Source organism: Electrona antarctica (genome assembly GCF_951216825.1).
Source record: "Electrona antarctica genome assembly, chromosome: 7".
Classification (NCBI taxonomy): Eukaryota; Metazoa; Chordata; class Actinopteri; order Myctophiformes; family Myctophidae; genus Electrona; species Electrona antarctica.
The window spans coordinates 12,482,319-12,499,733 of NC_136812.1; the positions used below are offsets into that span (position 1 = coordinate 12,482,319).

A 17,415-nucleotide genomic window follows, 5' to 3' on the forward strand; every position below is an offset into this window, starting at 1 on the left:
AACTGTCAGGATGTAGAAGACATTTTTAGAATCTGATCTCAGGTCAAAATGGATTAAGAGTGGGAACTTTCTATAAAATCCTGTTACTTTAGAGCAGGGGTGGGGCAACTTTGAGGAGAAGGCCACTATAGTTCCACACTCACTCCAGAGGGCCACATTGCATGTCAGTATTCCAATAGAGGGTATGCGCGTGACATCATCATCAAACCCAGGAAGTTATGCAGGAATGCCTACTGAGTGGCAAAAAACTATTTTCTGGCCTTGACAGCCCATACATCCAAACAGAAAAGTCCTATCTGATTGCATTAAACAACGTTAAACAATGTTAAACTCACTTTGCATGTTGCTTTGCCACTCGATTTGCCACTCGATGTGCCATTCACTTTAAGCATGCGCATACCCTCTATATTAATCTGCGGGCACATTAATATATAATAAGATTAATATATTAATACCATCAAAATGGTTACTGACGCCTGCTTTAGAGCACACTTTCCACTGCGTGTATCTCATCTCTATTGTCCTCAATATTCTCTACCAGGTCAACAGCTGCCATTATAACAAGCAGTACATGGATGACCTCCTGCAATAACATTCACTACACTAGAGGGAGCCGTCTGTTTTTTGATGCACTAAACTCTGGGTCGGGACCAATTTGTGAATTGCGGTAACATTTTCATGGGTCCCTTTATTTTGTATTTCCTACATTTTGTTTTTAATTATTATTAATTCTGGATTTTGGATTTTGTTTCTTCAGTAATTTACTAATTTCATGAAGAAATCAAAGACAAATCAAAGAAATTCCATAGATTAGGAAACAAATGTTTAAGAAGTACTAGTTTGGGTCCGAGGCAAACGTCTAATTTATCTTTTGGGTCTTGAGCTAACGTTTGGGAACCACTGTACTATACTGTTAGTTAGTAGCTTACAGACTGGACTCTTACATACAGGATATGCAATTGCAGCCTACAGTTGGAGGCCATCGATATTGTCCTTTTCTTTTTGCTGAGGTTTGCGTGATCTGCGCAAAAGGACAGTTAACCCATTTTGGGCGGGAACCCCTTTTGGTGTTTTAAACATTATGTTATAATTTAGCTATTGAAAAATATCAGATCTACAAGCTCATAGCGCGCCACCGAGTGGCGCGCTACAAGCTTGTAGGTCTGATATTTTTGAAAAATCGTGAAAATATTTATTTCAGAAAACTGGAGGATTTAGAAGGATTTTTAAAAATGTTGAGGTCAGGCCTAAATGGGTCAAATGATAAAGGACAATATCGGTGGCACCCAACTGTATGGTCTGTAAATTAATAATGACAAATATAACTCCTGCGATGAGAAGGTTTGCTAATTTATGGATACATGTTTTTATGTCTTGCTTCATCAGAATGTGCTGAGCCTTTCTGACAGTCTTCTGATAGTTTATTGGGACTCGGACAAACAATGAACTTCACCAAATAGGCAGAGGCCTTCAGTTGAGGGAGGAGAAACACCGGCAAGACTTATTGCAGATTTCCCACGTTTTGATTTTTGAATAGAAATGTGATTAATTCAAAGCTGATTGCCACGACACGGGTAACTTTGAAATCTAAGCCTGCACTCCGGAACATGTAAACCGTGGCACGTTTTTCAATCCCCATAACATTTGTATGGGGGTGCCGCATCGAACGAATCGATCCAAATCAAACCATTTTACACAAATTAGAGCCTTAGACCAACATATCATTGAAAAATAGTAAATTTGGCTTCAATGCCATACTTTGGTCCTTGATTAGCTCAAGAAATCTTGTTTTACGGCCGTACCGCCCTGAAATGTAGTCCTCTGACGTCAACAACATTCACTAATAGCATCTAATACCATGTGCTCTGTCATTCAGTACATACTGTATGCACTGCACGCACGCACGCACGCACGCACGCACGCACGCACGCACGCACGCACGCACGCACGCACGCACACACACACACACACACACACACACACACACACACACACACACACACACACACACACACACACACACACACACACACACACACACACACACACACACACAATATTCCCCATATCATCTTGAAACTAGTGACAACATACAGTATAACTGACATTCATGGCATATTTCAAGTAAAACATTTACAATATAAGTACTGTATGAAAAAAAATAAGTTTCCTCTTTTTCTCTCTCTCTCTCTTACAGATGATGGAAACAGTTTTTGTTCTTCTTCTTCTCTGGCACAGACCAGCGAGTGGAAAAGTTCTACAAAACATTTAGAGACACATCATCATGCACACACACACACACACACACACGTGTGGATGTCAGTGGGACCCGCCCGTTATACACTCTGCAACCTGCACAGAAAGACCAAAGACAACGCACACACACACACACACACACACACACACACACACACACACACACACACACACACACACACACACACACACACACACACACACACACACACACACACAGTATAGCAGCAATTCTCAACCTGTGGGCTGCGGGTATTGCCAAGTGGGCCCCCAAATAATTGGCAAACACTGTGATTCTAATAATAGTATAACAATATATTTTTTAAATTATGTTAAAAAAAAAAAAAAAAAAGATTGCAAAAAATGTGTTTTCATTGTAATTCCGTTAAATAGCTACGGTACTTACATTACATCGCGTTAGTTCCATTGATCCAAGCCGGAACACAATGGATTGATTGATCATTAAAATTAACATGCTGTGAAACGCACCCAGCCCACCCATCAGCCTGCGAACACACGCGGTGGCCCACCCATCAGCCTGCATGCAGTGGCCCACCCATCAGCCTGCGAACACACGTGGTTGCCCACCCATCAGCCTGCGTGCAGTGGCCCACCCATCAGCCTGTGAACACACGTGGTTGCCCACCCATCAGCCTGCGTGTGGTGGCCCACCCATCAGCCTGTGAACACACACGGTGGCCCACCCATCATCCTGCGAACACGCACAGTGGCCTACCCATCAGCCTGCGTGTGGTGGCCCACCCATCAGCCTGCGAACACACACGGTGGCCCACCCATCAGCCTGTGAAACACGCGCAGTGGCCCACCCATCAGCCTGCATGCAGTGGCCCACCCATCATCATGCGAACATGCGCGGTGGCCCACCCATCAGCCTGCGAACACGCGCAGTGGCCCACCCATCAGCCTGCGAACACGCGTGGTGGCCCACCCATCAGCCTGCGAACACACACGGTGGCCCACCCATCAGCCTGTGAACACGTGCAGTGGCCCACCCATCAGCCTGTGAACACGCGCGGTGGCCCACCCATCAGCCTGCGAACACTTTTGAGATTTTCAAGTAGGCCCTGATCCAGAAGAGGTTGAGAACCACTGACATTACAGTACACGAACACACACACACACACAGACACACACACACACACACAAAACCATGGGTAAGAACGAAGGGTGTTCATGAAATGAATAAGGCTGATGATGATGATACAAGAAGGCCTAAAAAAGAGGTATTAAAGAGACTGTAACTGTACTTTCTGCCTCAATATACATACTGGTTATTATGCCGCTTGAGAAACATGCACGCTAGGCTAACGCTAACACTCTCTTCCCATTGTGTCACTGCGGACAAGAAGGCCGTGAGAAGAACTAGAACGTGTAAAGTGTAAAGCCCCATTAATGAACAAGAGCTACCACTTAAAACAAACTGAAATGACATACTGACATACTGCATAACGTGACCTCAGCATCGGCTGCTCACAGTACTAATAGGAATAATAACGGCGGAGAGGACGGGATCACAGTACTTTCAACAAATAACACTGCATTTGACAATATAAAAAAAAATTGCACTCTCAGACACTTACATAAGGGAGTAGTGCTCATGAGGACAACGTTCTCCGTTAAGCCGGAAGCTTCTCTCTCCACTCAATAATAATACTGCCATAATATCGTTGCTGTCGTCGGGGGGGGGGGGGGGGGGAATCTCATTATGTCCAAAACTGTTACTTTTCAGGAACTCAAATTCCAAAATAGCTTGGAATTTGGGATTTGTTTTGCGTGACTCTGTAGTACAGTACGTACAGTAGTAGCATTCATTTACGGTGGAGAAGAAATCTGGATATAAGAGGTTTCTGCCCAATGGCAACGACAGGACACCATAACAACTGTCCGACAGAAACCACTGCTTTGGTGATAACGAACCTGGGGTCGGCTTTTCAGTCCAATCAACAGATGTACTGTATGGGGAAATAGCCTGTTTTCTTCTCACTTTCACACAGATCCCCCCCCCCCCCCCCCCCATGACATTCACAGTTAGTCATATAGCTATACGAACATTCACATTCACATGTCTTGGCTCTATTGAGGAAAGAGCCTATATAATATACATGGCCGATACTGTATGTGAATAATGGCCAATGCAGGACACAAAGTAGAGGCTTCTAGGCACACACTGTGACATGGTTCCATGCCGACAGCCCTACACACACACTGTGACATGGTTCCATGCCGACAGCCCTACACACACACTGTGACATGGTTCCATGCCGACAGCCCTACACACACACTGTGACATGGTTCCATGCCAACAGCCCTACACACACACTGTGACATGGTTCCATGCCGACAGCCCTACACACACACTGTGACATGGTTCCATGCCGACAGCCCTACACATTCACTTAGGGAGCGTATCCTCATCCTGTGGATCAAAAACATTTGATTTAATCCTTACTCTTACTGTAATTGCTATTCAAAAGTGCTGTGCTCGACTTAAAAAGTCAAAACAGCAGCTGCTTTTGGGGTGAATTTGTGGAGCAGTTTTGCAAGAATTGAAATAGTTATAGCCCACAAGCTTGGTTCACATGTACATAAAAGCATAAATGAAACATACACATTATGTTTCCAATAGGGAAGATTCACCAATCAAACCACCTGTTGACTGCAAGGCAGCAACATACTGCAAAATGAATAAAAACGTTGTTTGGCTTCGGAAGGGCTTGTTGAGGCGAAGAAAGTTTGGCAAGGACTAAAGTGCTTTATGCTGCCTCAGAACTAGGCTGATCTGAATGCTAGACGCCTGGATCTCCACCATTTACTTTGATCGATCTCTGATGTGCTTTGACCTATGTTTGTCTAGGAGATTTTTCCACACAGCAGACAAAGTGTGTGCTATCTCTCTTCATTAATTAATTGATTGCCATCTGGTAGTGTTTGTTGTAATGTACTGTATGTATGTGTAATGACAAAGACGAGAGTAGTATTATAGACTGGAAGAGGAAGAGCAGTGAGAAACAATACAGAAGGCAGGTACGAGGCTCTAGTGACGGATTAGCCGCCGCCTCCAGCCTTTCTTCAAAACAATCCATGCAGGTTACGTTACTGATAGACTGCGGAAATACAATTATAAATCACGAGCACATTGCGTGTCTGAGCAATCACACACGATACTCTGCCAGAATCTTGATCGGCTAGTAAGAAAATCTCGTAGGTGCAAGAACTACCAAACAACGTTCTGACAGGCACTGCCAAAGTTCTGAGTGGATTCTTATTGCCTAACCTCGCCAAACAAAGTTTGTATGTCGGAGTATGCTGCAGCCTTTAGACTGATATGGTTAGAGATTCTACTTGTTTAGCTCCTGTGCAGTTTGATAGCAACAATGTGTTTCCAAATCTACCAGGTGTTCAGGCTCAGTGTGAAATGCTTTGGATAAAACCACCAACGAAGAGGCGTATGTTATGTTTGTTCATAATTATGTAACAACAATGCGCTTCATGTATCGCCATTGAAAATGTCATTCTGCCCAATAACAATGAAGTGAATATGGACAGAAATACAGTACTGTAATTAACCCTGAAGCGACACACTGAAGGATGTTTTAGTTTCGCGGATGATGCTGCACCATCAGGCATTCTCTTTTGGAAATGAGGCGGTGGTTGTGTCACTATAGTCGCCTGCTGCTGGTTTGCAAGGCAACGCATGCCACAATTTAAAAAAAAATACGTTTGGAGTTTAGCGCAGGGGTTCTCAACGTTTTTGGCCGGGGACCCCCGAAAATGCTTTGGCAATGTCTTGGGACCCCCGCCCCGCCCCCTCCCGACCCCCAATATAAATTGACTGCTACAATAACCTTAAACCATTTTGGGCGGGAACCCCTTTTGGTGTTTTAAGCATTGTTATAATTTAGCTATTGAAAAATAGCAGATCTACAAGCTCATAGCGCGCCACCGAGTGGCGCGCTACGAGCTTGTAGGTCTGCTATTTTTGAAAAATCGTGAAAAAAATAAAATAATAATCTTTTTTTTTTTTAAATAATTTGGGGACCCCCTAAAATAATTTGGCGACCCCCCGAGGGGTCGCGACCCACGGGTTGAGAACCCCTGGTTTAGCGTACAGGACTGCATCTGGGATGTTTCACTTTGCAGCATGCAGAAGCTAAGCAGCTAAGTGTCACCATAGCCATGCACGCCATGGTTTTCACACTGCAACTAGTAGTAAGTAGTCAGTGAAGCAAAGTTGATAGAGCTACTGTACGTATTGTAGAGTCCTATGGAGTGTTGCAGTGGATTTCAGTGTGTAAATGGAGCGCTGTGTTGTTTTACCAAGGCATTTCATTGACATGAAGACGTGGCGTTCCTCTGGCCCTCAGCATGCTGACAGAGAGGCTAGAGCAGGGGTTCTCAACCCGTGCGTCGCGACCCCTCGGGGGGTCGCCAAATTATTTTAGGGGGTCCCCAAATTATTTTCAAAAAAAAGAAAAGATTCTTTTTTAAATTTTATTTTCATGATTTTTCAAAAATAGCAGACCTACAAGCTCGTAGCGCGCCACTCGGTGGCGCGCTATGAGCTTGTAGATCTGCTATTTTTCAATAGCTAAATTATAACAATGCTTAAAACACCAAAAGGGGTTCCCGCCTAAAATGGTTTAAGGTTATTGTAGCAGTCAATTTATATTGGGGGTCGGGAGGGGGCGGGGCGGGGGTCCCGAGACATTGCCAAAGCATTTCCGGGGGTCCCCGGCCAAAAAGGTTGAGAACCCCTGGGCTAGAGAACACAGGTCCCACTACTCACCAAACAGCTAAAAAATGACTACGTTCACTCGTATCATTTTGCACGCCCAAACATCAAGGGGAATTAACAGTGATCTACAGTAAAATCCTTAGTGTCACCAAATGTCTTTCCCAAAAATAGCCAATGTACAAGATCACAAGGTGTTGCATTGCGATGCACTGTGAGCTTATAGATCTGCTATTTCCGCTCAATGTCTTCCTATTTTCACCGAATGTTCGCCTACTATGATACGCTCAGAATGAGGAAGCTAGCGTTAAAGTGGTTAACCCTCAGGATTTTACTGTGCATAGCCAAGAGGCCACCTGCTATCAGCCCAATGCTCCTATTTTATCACAACACAAAAAAAGAACTAATGAAATGAAAGAGCAAGGTTGTACTGATGGTATGCAGGCAGAAGAAGAGGAGGAGGTGAGTTACGGTCTTGTCCTGGTACAAACGCAAAGAAAATAGATAAATAAATACACTTCTTTTTAAAGAAAAATAAAATTATAAAAATCATAATAAATCTGCATTTCTAAGTGCTGTTTTTGGGCTTCACCACCCAAGAGAGAGCTTAAAACGGCACCGGCACCAATGTCATGTCCCTGTGTGTGTGTGTGTGTGTGTGTGTGTGTGTGTGTCTGTGTGTGTGTGTGTGTGTGTGTGTGTGTGGGGGGGGGGGGGGGGTGGAGGAGGAGACACTTTCTCCAGAATTGTTGATGTTAACAAGGGAGATGGGGGTGGGAGCCGAGACAAGCTTCGAGGGCACCTTTGACGTGAAAAAGGAGGAACACTGTACACAATGTCATCACAGAAGTCCTCCTCGATCATGCATCTTGAATGTTATACAGGTAGGCTATATATTATATTAAAACAAAAAAGAAAATCTGTATTTTGTGGATCAAGTTCAGATCTTCCCTCAATCAATTCATATGAGGACTGAGACGAGAAGCACAAATCTCTGAACGAACAATCCATGCGCTTCCTCTCTGGAGTGGAGCCACAGTGCAGTGATAGTGCAGCAAGAAGTGCAGCAAAGTGTGCAGCGAAACGTGAGACTCTTACAAAATGGCTAGGCAGGTGGAGGTGGGTCCACTTCACGCTCGGCATCAGTTACGTTTGTCTTACTTTCTTCCCAGGTAGCAGCAAAGTGGCGGGTTAATATATCGTGTTTTCATATCTCAGTCTTTCCATTCATTTTAAAGGTTAAAAAGAGACGGGGCTCATGATGCACGCGGCAATTCAGCGCTGATATGTTGAACACTCGTCGCAGGTCGAGGGCGCGGGACGCAGCAGGACTAGAACAGGAAATGTTCAGGAAATGTCCGCCTGGGTCCGACTCCGGATCAAGCGGAAAAAAAATGTGTCAGGGTTAATAACGGCAGTAATTGAACGGAAATAATCATCTTTGTTCCCCGGAGGGGTTCCATTTGTACACGTCTCAGAGTTATGTACATTGAAATAAATAAATACAACGTTTGAGAACCACTGTTCTAAACAATACAGCTGCTGTGTTTTAAAAAACAAAAGTCTGAATCTCGCGAAAGACTAACTTGCTGTGTTGCCAGGTCCTGGGATTAGCAGAAGAGGAAAACTGAAGGATCCATGGAGAGGATTAATGCTCAATGGTCGGTAGTAGCCGAGACTCAACGGTGGAATCAGTGTGTGTATAATGTGTGTGAGTGCCTGCAACAGAGCTGATGTCGTTTGTAGCCGGGTGCATACTGTGTGCCTAGTACACAGTAAAATTCTTAGTATACAAAATGGAACACTTCCATTGTGTACACACTTAAATTAACAGTACTTCTTTTTTTTCTTTTTTTTTACTGCGTATGGAGTATGTTATGTTAGTTCAGTGCGTGTTGCCTGATGGTGTGGAATATCCAGTCCATCTTGGTAGTCCATCCTCCATGGTGAGCATCGTTCATCTGCTTCATAAAATAGTCCAGCGCTTCCTGCATGAACACGACAGCACAGGGAAGGACGGAACAGAGTTACAGTAGTCTCGCGTAGACACAATTATATCTCCCAATGCTATACAGTTGGGTGCCACCGATATTGTCCCTTATCATTTGACCCATTTAGGCCTGACCTCAAAATTTTAAAAAATCCTTCTAAATCCTCCAGTTTTCTGAAATAAATATTTTCACGTTTTTTCAAAAATAGCAGACCTACAAGCTCGTAGCGCGCCACTCGGTGGCGCTATGAGCTTGTAGATCTGCTATTTTTCAATAGCTAAATTATAACAATGTTTAAAACACCAAAAGGGGTTCCTGCCCAAAATGGGTTAACTGTCCTTTTGCGCAGATCACGCAAACCTCAGCAAAAAGAAAAGGACAATATCGATGGCCTCCAACTGTATATAGAGTCTGGAACTACACTTTCCGAAATCCCAGGCAGGAAGAATCTTTACATATTATTGTTTAATCCCCATTTCTGCTGCTAAGCATCAAGCGATGATATTGATTTGTACTAGCCTAGGACACATTTGCACGTCTGTAAAGACGAAACAGAATTGGGGAATTCACATCCGCTTTATACCGGACGAATACCGGACTTTTACTTGAGTAAACGGAGTATGTCTACATTGTGGTATTGGTACTTTTACTTAAGTAAAAGTACTCCTTCCACCACTGCGTAGAACTAAAAGAGCAGAGTCACCTGCTCTGTCTTCTCCAGCGCCAGAGTCTTCCTAATGTAGGCGATGTCATCGAACGACTGCAGCTCAGGCATCCCGGAGCCCAGCATCATGGAGAACAGGTTGATGAACAGGTTAGCATGCTGCCGAATGGCCAGATAGGCTTTATAACACATCTCCTGGAACCTAGAGAGAGAGAGACACAGAGAGAGAGAGAGGGAGAGGGAGAGAGAGAGAGAGAGAGAGACACAGAGAGAGAGAGAGAGGGAGAGGGAGAGGGAGAGAGAGAGGGAGGGAGAGAGAGAGAGAGAGGGAGGGAGAGAGAGAGAGAGACACAGCGAGAGAGAGAGAGAGAGAGGGAGAGAGAGAGTGGAGGGGGAGGGAATAACATGAGGGGATAGGACAAAATGTAAGAATATGACAATGTGAGAAAAATAAAGGTTTTAGACAAGATCACATCTTCACATCCAACCTGACCGGAACCTTCTCTCCTGAATCTCCACACAGGAAGAAGACATTACAATATACAGTATATGCCATCTGCATACTGTACTGTAAATATAGATCTATCTATCTATCTATCGAGAGAGAGAGAGAGAGAGAGAGAGAGAGAGAGAGAGAGAGAGAGAGAGAGAGAGAGAGAGAGGGAGAGAGAGAGAGAGAGAGAGAGAGAGAGAGGGGGGGGGGGGGCATGACAATGTTATAATAGTTCAATTCGGAGCAGAGAATAATGTACAGTACCTCTCAAACTCTCTGGTCTTGGTGCACTCTTGGGTGCCCTTGCTGATGACAATGAGGAAGTCTTGTGTTAACACAAAGGGAACTCTCTCTCTCTTGTAGCCAAACTTCTTCTTCTTGTGGTCCAGAAAATGACCAAAGTCTATATGGAACAACTGGAGGAGAGGAGGAGAATGAGAATCCATACTCACTACATTTTTTTTATTCTTCCTTTTTTTCCCCCATCATTTTAATCTATAGTATGGTGCAAATGACCTATGTATAGAATAATGACAAGAATGCAGACCATTATTCCAAAGACTTGCAACATTAATGGATAACTTAACTTATGATGTGCCTCTTTACTGCAGGGAATTCGGCTCAAAAGTTAGCTGTTTGATGGAATGACAGGGTGCTAATTTGCTAGAAACGTTGCTAAATGACATTCACAGTATAACTGCAAAGAATAATATGTCTACACTTCCAAATTTTCCATTTATGGACATAGTCCCACCATCACTTTCAGTAAACAGATAAGAATTTTAATTTGGCGCGTCACAGACTGCAGGGGTGTGTAATACGCAAGCAAACCCCCTGTCATTCCAGCTAAAAGCTATCTCTTGATCCTGCATTCTATCGCGGGTTCAAATGCTACTGGTATACACTGAATAATACCTACACTAGGTGAATTCCTGGACGGGAACCCCTTTTGGTGTTTTAACTAAGCATTATGTTATACTTTAGCTATTGAAAAATAGCAGATCTACAAGCTCGTAGCGCGCCACTGAGTGGCGTGCTACGAGCTTGTAGGTCTGCTATTTTTTTTAAATGATAAAAATGCGGCACAAATCTTTGAATATAATATATTATTTCAGAAGACTTTTTATTTATTTCGACCTCAGGCCTAAATGGGTTAACATCACAGAAGCGTTTGTAAAGTAAAGAGAAGAGACAAACCTGTCCATCATCCTTGACCATGATGTTACTGTTGTGTCTGTCTCCTATGCCCAAGATAAATGTAGCTACACAGTAGCCAGCGCATGACCTTGTAAACAGATCGACAGCCAAGTCATACCTGCACAAACACACATGGATATGCTCTCACACTCATACTGGCACAGTAATGTAGCCTGGCTAATAAGCCAGACTCAAATCACAAGTCGTGTGGTATTTGAGTCTGGAGATGCTGTGTATGGATCTTGTTTCCCGGGGGGCGGGTTCAAACATTTTCTCTTTGACGCAATTGGTCAGAGCTACTGTCAGTCAAAGGTCTCAAGCATTGAACGTCACTGTACCAAAGCCCGCCCATATTGCATACCGTGTCCCGATTGGCCACACCAGTTCTCTGGTGTAGGAAATGGGCGTACAATTGAGCCTCTCCAGACCGTAATCCGCCGGCAGGCAATTTTTTTTTGCCAACGGCTGATTCGGTCTGGCTTATTAGCCAGGCTAACAGTAATGGACTTCAAAGAAGCAGACGGCTGCTAAAGTCTTTTAACCGCATTTATGGCAAAGCTGACTACAGGTAACGTTCAGTGTTGGTAATATTCCTGCAGGAGATAACCTTGATGATATGATATGCTTGTGATTTGTAATGAGTTCTTATTATTTACAGTTGAACTTAGGGCTGGGGCAATTCACTTATTATGATATTTTTTTATAATCAACTAAATCAATTAGTTTACACTTAACCCTGATTTATACGTTGTTGTACAATTGTGGCATACGAAAATACAAAAAATAGACGATCAATAAGCCTACATTTGTTGCAGAACTTATAGATTGATGAAATTATCATGCTATTGATTTTAAGTCACATCGCCCAGCCCTGGTTCAACTTAATACCTAATAAAGCAGAGATGCTGTAAAATAAATAACTAAGAAAACAGACAATAAATACCAAACACCAAAACTCACATCTCTCCTTTGTTCTTGTCTTTGAGCCACTGGTGCAATGTGTTGGAGTTGAACTGCAGCGCCCCCTTGAGGCCACCTTTGCACTGGATCTGCATGATGGTGTGGGAGCTTCGGACTACCTCAATGAGACCCACACAGTCTCCCAGGGACAGGCAGCCGTAAGGAAGCATCCTACGTGGACACACGTTAACAATGAGACCCACACAGTCTCCCAGGGAGAGGCAGCCGTAAGGAAGCATCCTACGTGGACACACGTTAACACAGAGACCCACACAGTCTCCCAGGGACAGACAGCCATAAGGAAGCATCCTACGTGGACACACGTTAACAATGAGACCCACACAGTCTCCCAGGGACAGACAGCCGTAAGGAAGCATCCTACGTGGACACACGTTAACACAGAGACCCACACAGTCTCCCAGGGACAGACAGCCGTAAGGAAGCATCCTACGTGGACACACGTTAACAATGAGACCCACACAGTCTCCCAGGGACAGGCAGCCGTAAGGAAGCATCCTACGTGGACACACGTTAACAATGAGACCCACACAGTCTCCCAGGGACAGACAGCCGTAAGGAAGCATCCTACGTGGACACACGTTAACACAGAGACCCACACAGTCTCCCAGGGACAGGCAGCCGTAAGGCAGCATCCTGCGTGGACACACGTTAACAATGAGACCCACACAGTCTCCCAGGGACAGGCAGCCGTAAGGAAGCATCCTGCGTGGACACACGTTAACAATGAGACCCACATTAACCCAGGGACAGACAGCCGTAAGGAAGCATCCTACGTGCCCAGCGTCAGTTGGAACCAGTAAAGTGGTGTGCTCAGATAGCATAGCATCTAACGGAAACATTCGCGGGAGGATCGCCGACCACCCGATGCAAGAATTCTTCTACCGAGACTAGAGACTGATATATAAAACTGTTACGATGTAGAAGGCATGCACAACACAAACACCATTTACAACCATGGACATTAACTGCCTCAGTAGAATCAACGAAAACAGACATAGACCAATGACCATCATTCTGTGCGTGCATGCACATACACACCGACAGGTAAACTGATGACAGATAATAGATGTCAGAGATGGGTTTGAGTGAGAACTATTAGGGGTGTGCTGAAATATCGATATTGCGATATATATCGATACGTCCTCCCGCGATAAATAATTATTATCGATTATTAAAATATCGATATCATTTTTTTGAAATTTGAAATGTTGTTCATAATGAAGTGATGAACAACATGTTTAGAAAAGGAGGAAATGACAGCTAAAATAAAGCAAATCCCACTCTCAGATTCCACAGCAACCAGAAGTACTGAATTACTGGATGGTGATTTGTCCAAACAGCTTTGTGGGAATACAAAATGCAGAATGCATTTCCCCAGCAGTGGACAAGTCCACTGACACCAGTGATAATGGTCAGTTGGTGGTGTTTGTGAGGTATTATCAGTGATAATGGTCAGTTGGTGGTGTTTGTGAGGTATTGTATTATAATGATACCATGTGATAATGGTCAGTTGGTGGTGTTTGTGAGGCATTATGATGATACCAGTGATAATGGTCAGTTGGTGGTGTTTGTGAGGCATTATGATGATACCAGTGATAATGGTCAGTTGGTGGTGTTTGTGAGGTATTATGATGATACCAGTGATAATGGTCAGTTGGTGGTGTTTGTGAGGCATTATGATGATACCAGTGATAATGGTCAGTTGGTGGTGTTTGTGAGGTATTATGATGATACCAGTGATAATGGTCAGTTGGTGGTGTTTGTGAGGCATTATGATGATACCAGTGATAATGGTCAGTTGGTGGTGTTTGTGAGGTATTATGATGAGGGTATGAGGCAAAGGGGGAGTTTATTGAGTATTAATTTAGTGTTTGAGTGGCGCAACCACTATAGACAGCTACTGTATGTGTGTGTCCCTCCCTGTGTCCGAGCACGAAAATAGCGTTTCTTCAGTTCCAAGTATTTTGTAGTTGCAGATATCGTGATATATCGTTGATGAAATTTCATACAATATATCGATGTATCGCAATATATCGAATATCGTGATATTATCGTTATCGAGGGCCTAATATCGCGATATATATCGTATCGTGAGGTACCCATATCGTCCCACCCCTAAGAACTACACGCAGATCCATTTGGAGAGTACAGAGATGGGAGGGGGAGGAGGGGGGGGGGGGGGGGGGGTACCGTAGGTCCAGTCCTTGGTTCTGCCAAATGTTCTCCATGATTTTGATGATCTGCAGAGTCAGCATATCCTGACGCAGATCTATAACAAACGCACGCACGCACGCACACGCACACGCACACGCACACACACACACACACACACACACACACACACACACACACACACACACAGCTTATTGTATGTGTGTGAAGGGTCGGTTGTATGTGTGAATGTGTGTGTGTGTGTGTGTGTGTGTGTGTGTGCGTTACCATCTCCATTCTTGAAGATGATCTCGTTGTTCTGAAACAGCATCTCAGACATGATGTCAGGGTTCTCCCAGTTCAGCCACAGTGGACGCTTGGCTGACGACATGATCCTACATTCATCTAACCTACACACACACACACACACACACACACACACACACACACACACGCACGCACACACACACACACGCACACACACACACACACACACACACACACACACACACACACACACACACACACACACACACACACACACACACACACACACACACACACACACACACACACACACTGCTGTGAAAAGAGGCGCCTAGAACGTTGCCCCCCCTGAACCTTCCCCAAGCTCAGTGATATATGACTGGGTCATTCTACATCAAGTGACTTATAAACGTACCAATCTGGGAATCGATTCGGTAACAAAACAATAAGGAAAATACGTTTTTCGTTGTTTTTTTGTGTTTATTTTTTAATACGCAGTAGCATAGCGTAGCGGCCGTCAGTCTCGAGGGACCATGGCACAAGCGCACTTGGATTAGATCAGGTGGTGCTGAGGGAGCAGTGCTTTGTGTGGCTGTGCAGTCCAATTCGCCAGTGACAGTCTTTCTGGCAGCGATTGCACTTGAATGTGCTGCCGTCGCCTGCTGGCCGACATGCTGGCCGACAGACAGTGTGCTCGATCGATTCGGCAAACAGCTCCCAAAATAACTGTATAAAATATAGTTTACTTATTGAGCGGCCCTCACTCACTGAACACTTCAGTCAGTATAGACGGTGACTCAGCTCATCTGCTCTGGGGATTTACGACCATGGCACGAATGCCTCCAAATACCCTTCCTGAGTCTCTCACTGAACAACTGACAGGGGTGGCTTTACCCACAGTGACAGAAGCATGGATTAAAGTCTCAGTCATCACGACGATATGAGATCAGTGTAGATCCGCCAAAAATAAAAGGGCGCGGACTGTTGTTTAGCCCATTTTGGGCGGGAACCCCTTTAGGTGTTAGCATTATGTTATGCTTTAGCTATTGAAAAAATAGCAGATCTACAAGCTCATAGCGCGCCACCGAGTGGCGCGCTACGAGCTTGTAGGTCTGCTATTTTTGAAAAATCGAAGAACCACTGACATAGAAACATAGCTTTTTCAGAAAACTGTCAGGATGTAGAAGACATTTTTAGAATCTGATCTCAGGTCAAAATGGGTTAGATCGCTGTGGCACGTACGAGATGGCCGTACAGTGTACAGCAGTCATCATACGTGTTGATCTGATGGTATAAACAGATTGTAACACCCAGTCCCATTCAGGTATGTGGTTAGGATTGTAACACCCGGTCCCATTCAGGTATGTGGTTAGGATTGTAACACCCGGTCCCATTCAGGTATATGTGGTTTAGGCGCAAGCTTGGCTCAGGGATGAGGACGAGTCCAAGGCACTTTGGATAATAACATCATATCCTGTGTTTGTAGAACATACTGTTTCTCCCTCCAACATTTCCTCATATTTCTAGTTTATTGAAATAATGTCATGGCCATCTTTCCAGTGCACAGCCTACTGCAGGCCTCGTTGACAAGACATTTTGAAGCTCTTGCTACAGAAATGATCGATTATTTATATGGAGAAACCTGGTCATTTAACATGCATCTCAATGGGTGAGAAGCACAGTATACAGCTCTGGTCTGGCAGAGTGGAGTGGGTGGGGATTAGCGAAGGGTCCCATTGTCCGTCATACACTGGACCGGAGTTGGCTCTGCTGCACTTGGACCGCCTTTTTCCGTCCACACGCCAAATCTCTTTGCCACAAATAGCAGAGTGGTGTTAAGACGCAGAGTTTGTTTTTGTCCTCCCAATTGCAGTAGTGAATAAACCCCATGCAAACATATTGATAACAAATAATCACTTAATGCTTGCACACAGCAAGCAGCTGCAGTTTGAGCCAACACCAGTCCACACACCAATAGTATCAGTGATCCTACATTTTTCCACCAAATATAATGTTTTGTTTTGTATTTATCACCTCAGCTCACCCTTGCAGTACCTTTGCACCCCAGTAGGGGGCACAGCCAACACATTGTGAAATACTGTACTACAGTAATAACAGATATTAAGTTGTAATTGGTCAAACTAGCAATAAAATACATCTTTCATAAAACCCTAATGGTGTCAGGTTTTTTTTAGAACGACAATAGCGTAATTATTATTAGTAGGAACTAGGAAGCTTCTATCGTGCTGTTTCACACAAGGACCTGGCCACACATAAGGCAGACATAATCCCAACATTTTGGGCTTGATTCCCACAAAGTGGGACCCGGAAATGCCCCAGGGGTCTTTGAGGAGGTTTGAGGAGGTACCTCAGTAAATTGAGAGTCAGTTAGTTTAACAATTTACAATTTAGGCATTTAGCAGACACTCTTAATCCAGGGTGATTTACAGTAAGAAAGAACAACACATGGTGATACAAATACAATCAAATACATAGAAATAGTCATCATAGATCATAAGCACACTAAGGACCTACAGTAACATCCGTCTAACAGTAGAAGTAGGACTATACACTATAGAGTGCTATATCTACATAATATGCTATCTAAGTTACATGTAGCCTTTGCCTACACCTGTAAGGTCGTCGAGGCTAGTGCACCTTT

The 17,415-nt window shown here is 44.1% G+C and overlaps 2 protein-coding genes across 2 annotated transcripts in view; one reads left to right on the forward strand and one right to left on the reverse strand.

Moving 5' to 3' along the window:
- The window catches only part of atp11b (ATPase phospholipid transporting 11B), a 206,604-nt gene that overhangs the window by 130,430 nt on the left and 58,759 nt on the right, over positions 1–17,415 (forward strand). The gene's annotated exons all lie outside the window — the stretch shown is intronic.
- LOC306926738 (phosphatidylinositol 4,5-bisphosphate 3-kinase catalytic subunit alpha isoform-like) overlaps positions 7,803–17,415 on the reverse strand; it is a 43,096-nt gene continuing 33,483 nt past the window's right edge. The window contains exons 18-24 of the mRNA XM_079506145.1: positions 14,775–14,896; positions 14,526–14,604; positions 12,315–12,485; positions 11,355–11,472; positions 10,422–10,573; positions 9,704–9,866; positions 7,803–8,997 (exon numbers count right to left, since the gene is read on the reverse strand). Coding sequence (XP_079362271.1) covers positions 8,890–8,997; positions 9,704–9,866; positions 10,422–10,573; positions 11,355–11,472; positions 12,315–12,485; positions 14,526–14,604; positions 14,775–14,896 — 913 coding nt within the window. The 3' untranslated portion in view covers positions 7,803–8,889. The remainder of the gene's footprint in view (positions 8,998–9,703; positions 9,867–10,421; positions 10,574–11,354; positions 11,473–12,314; positions 12,486–14,525; positions 14,605–14,774; positions 14,897–17,415) is intronic.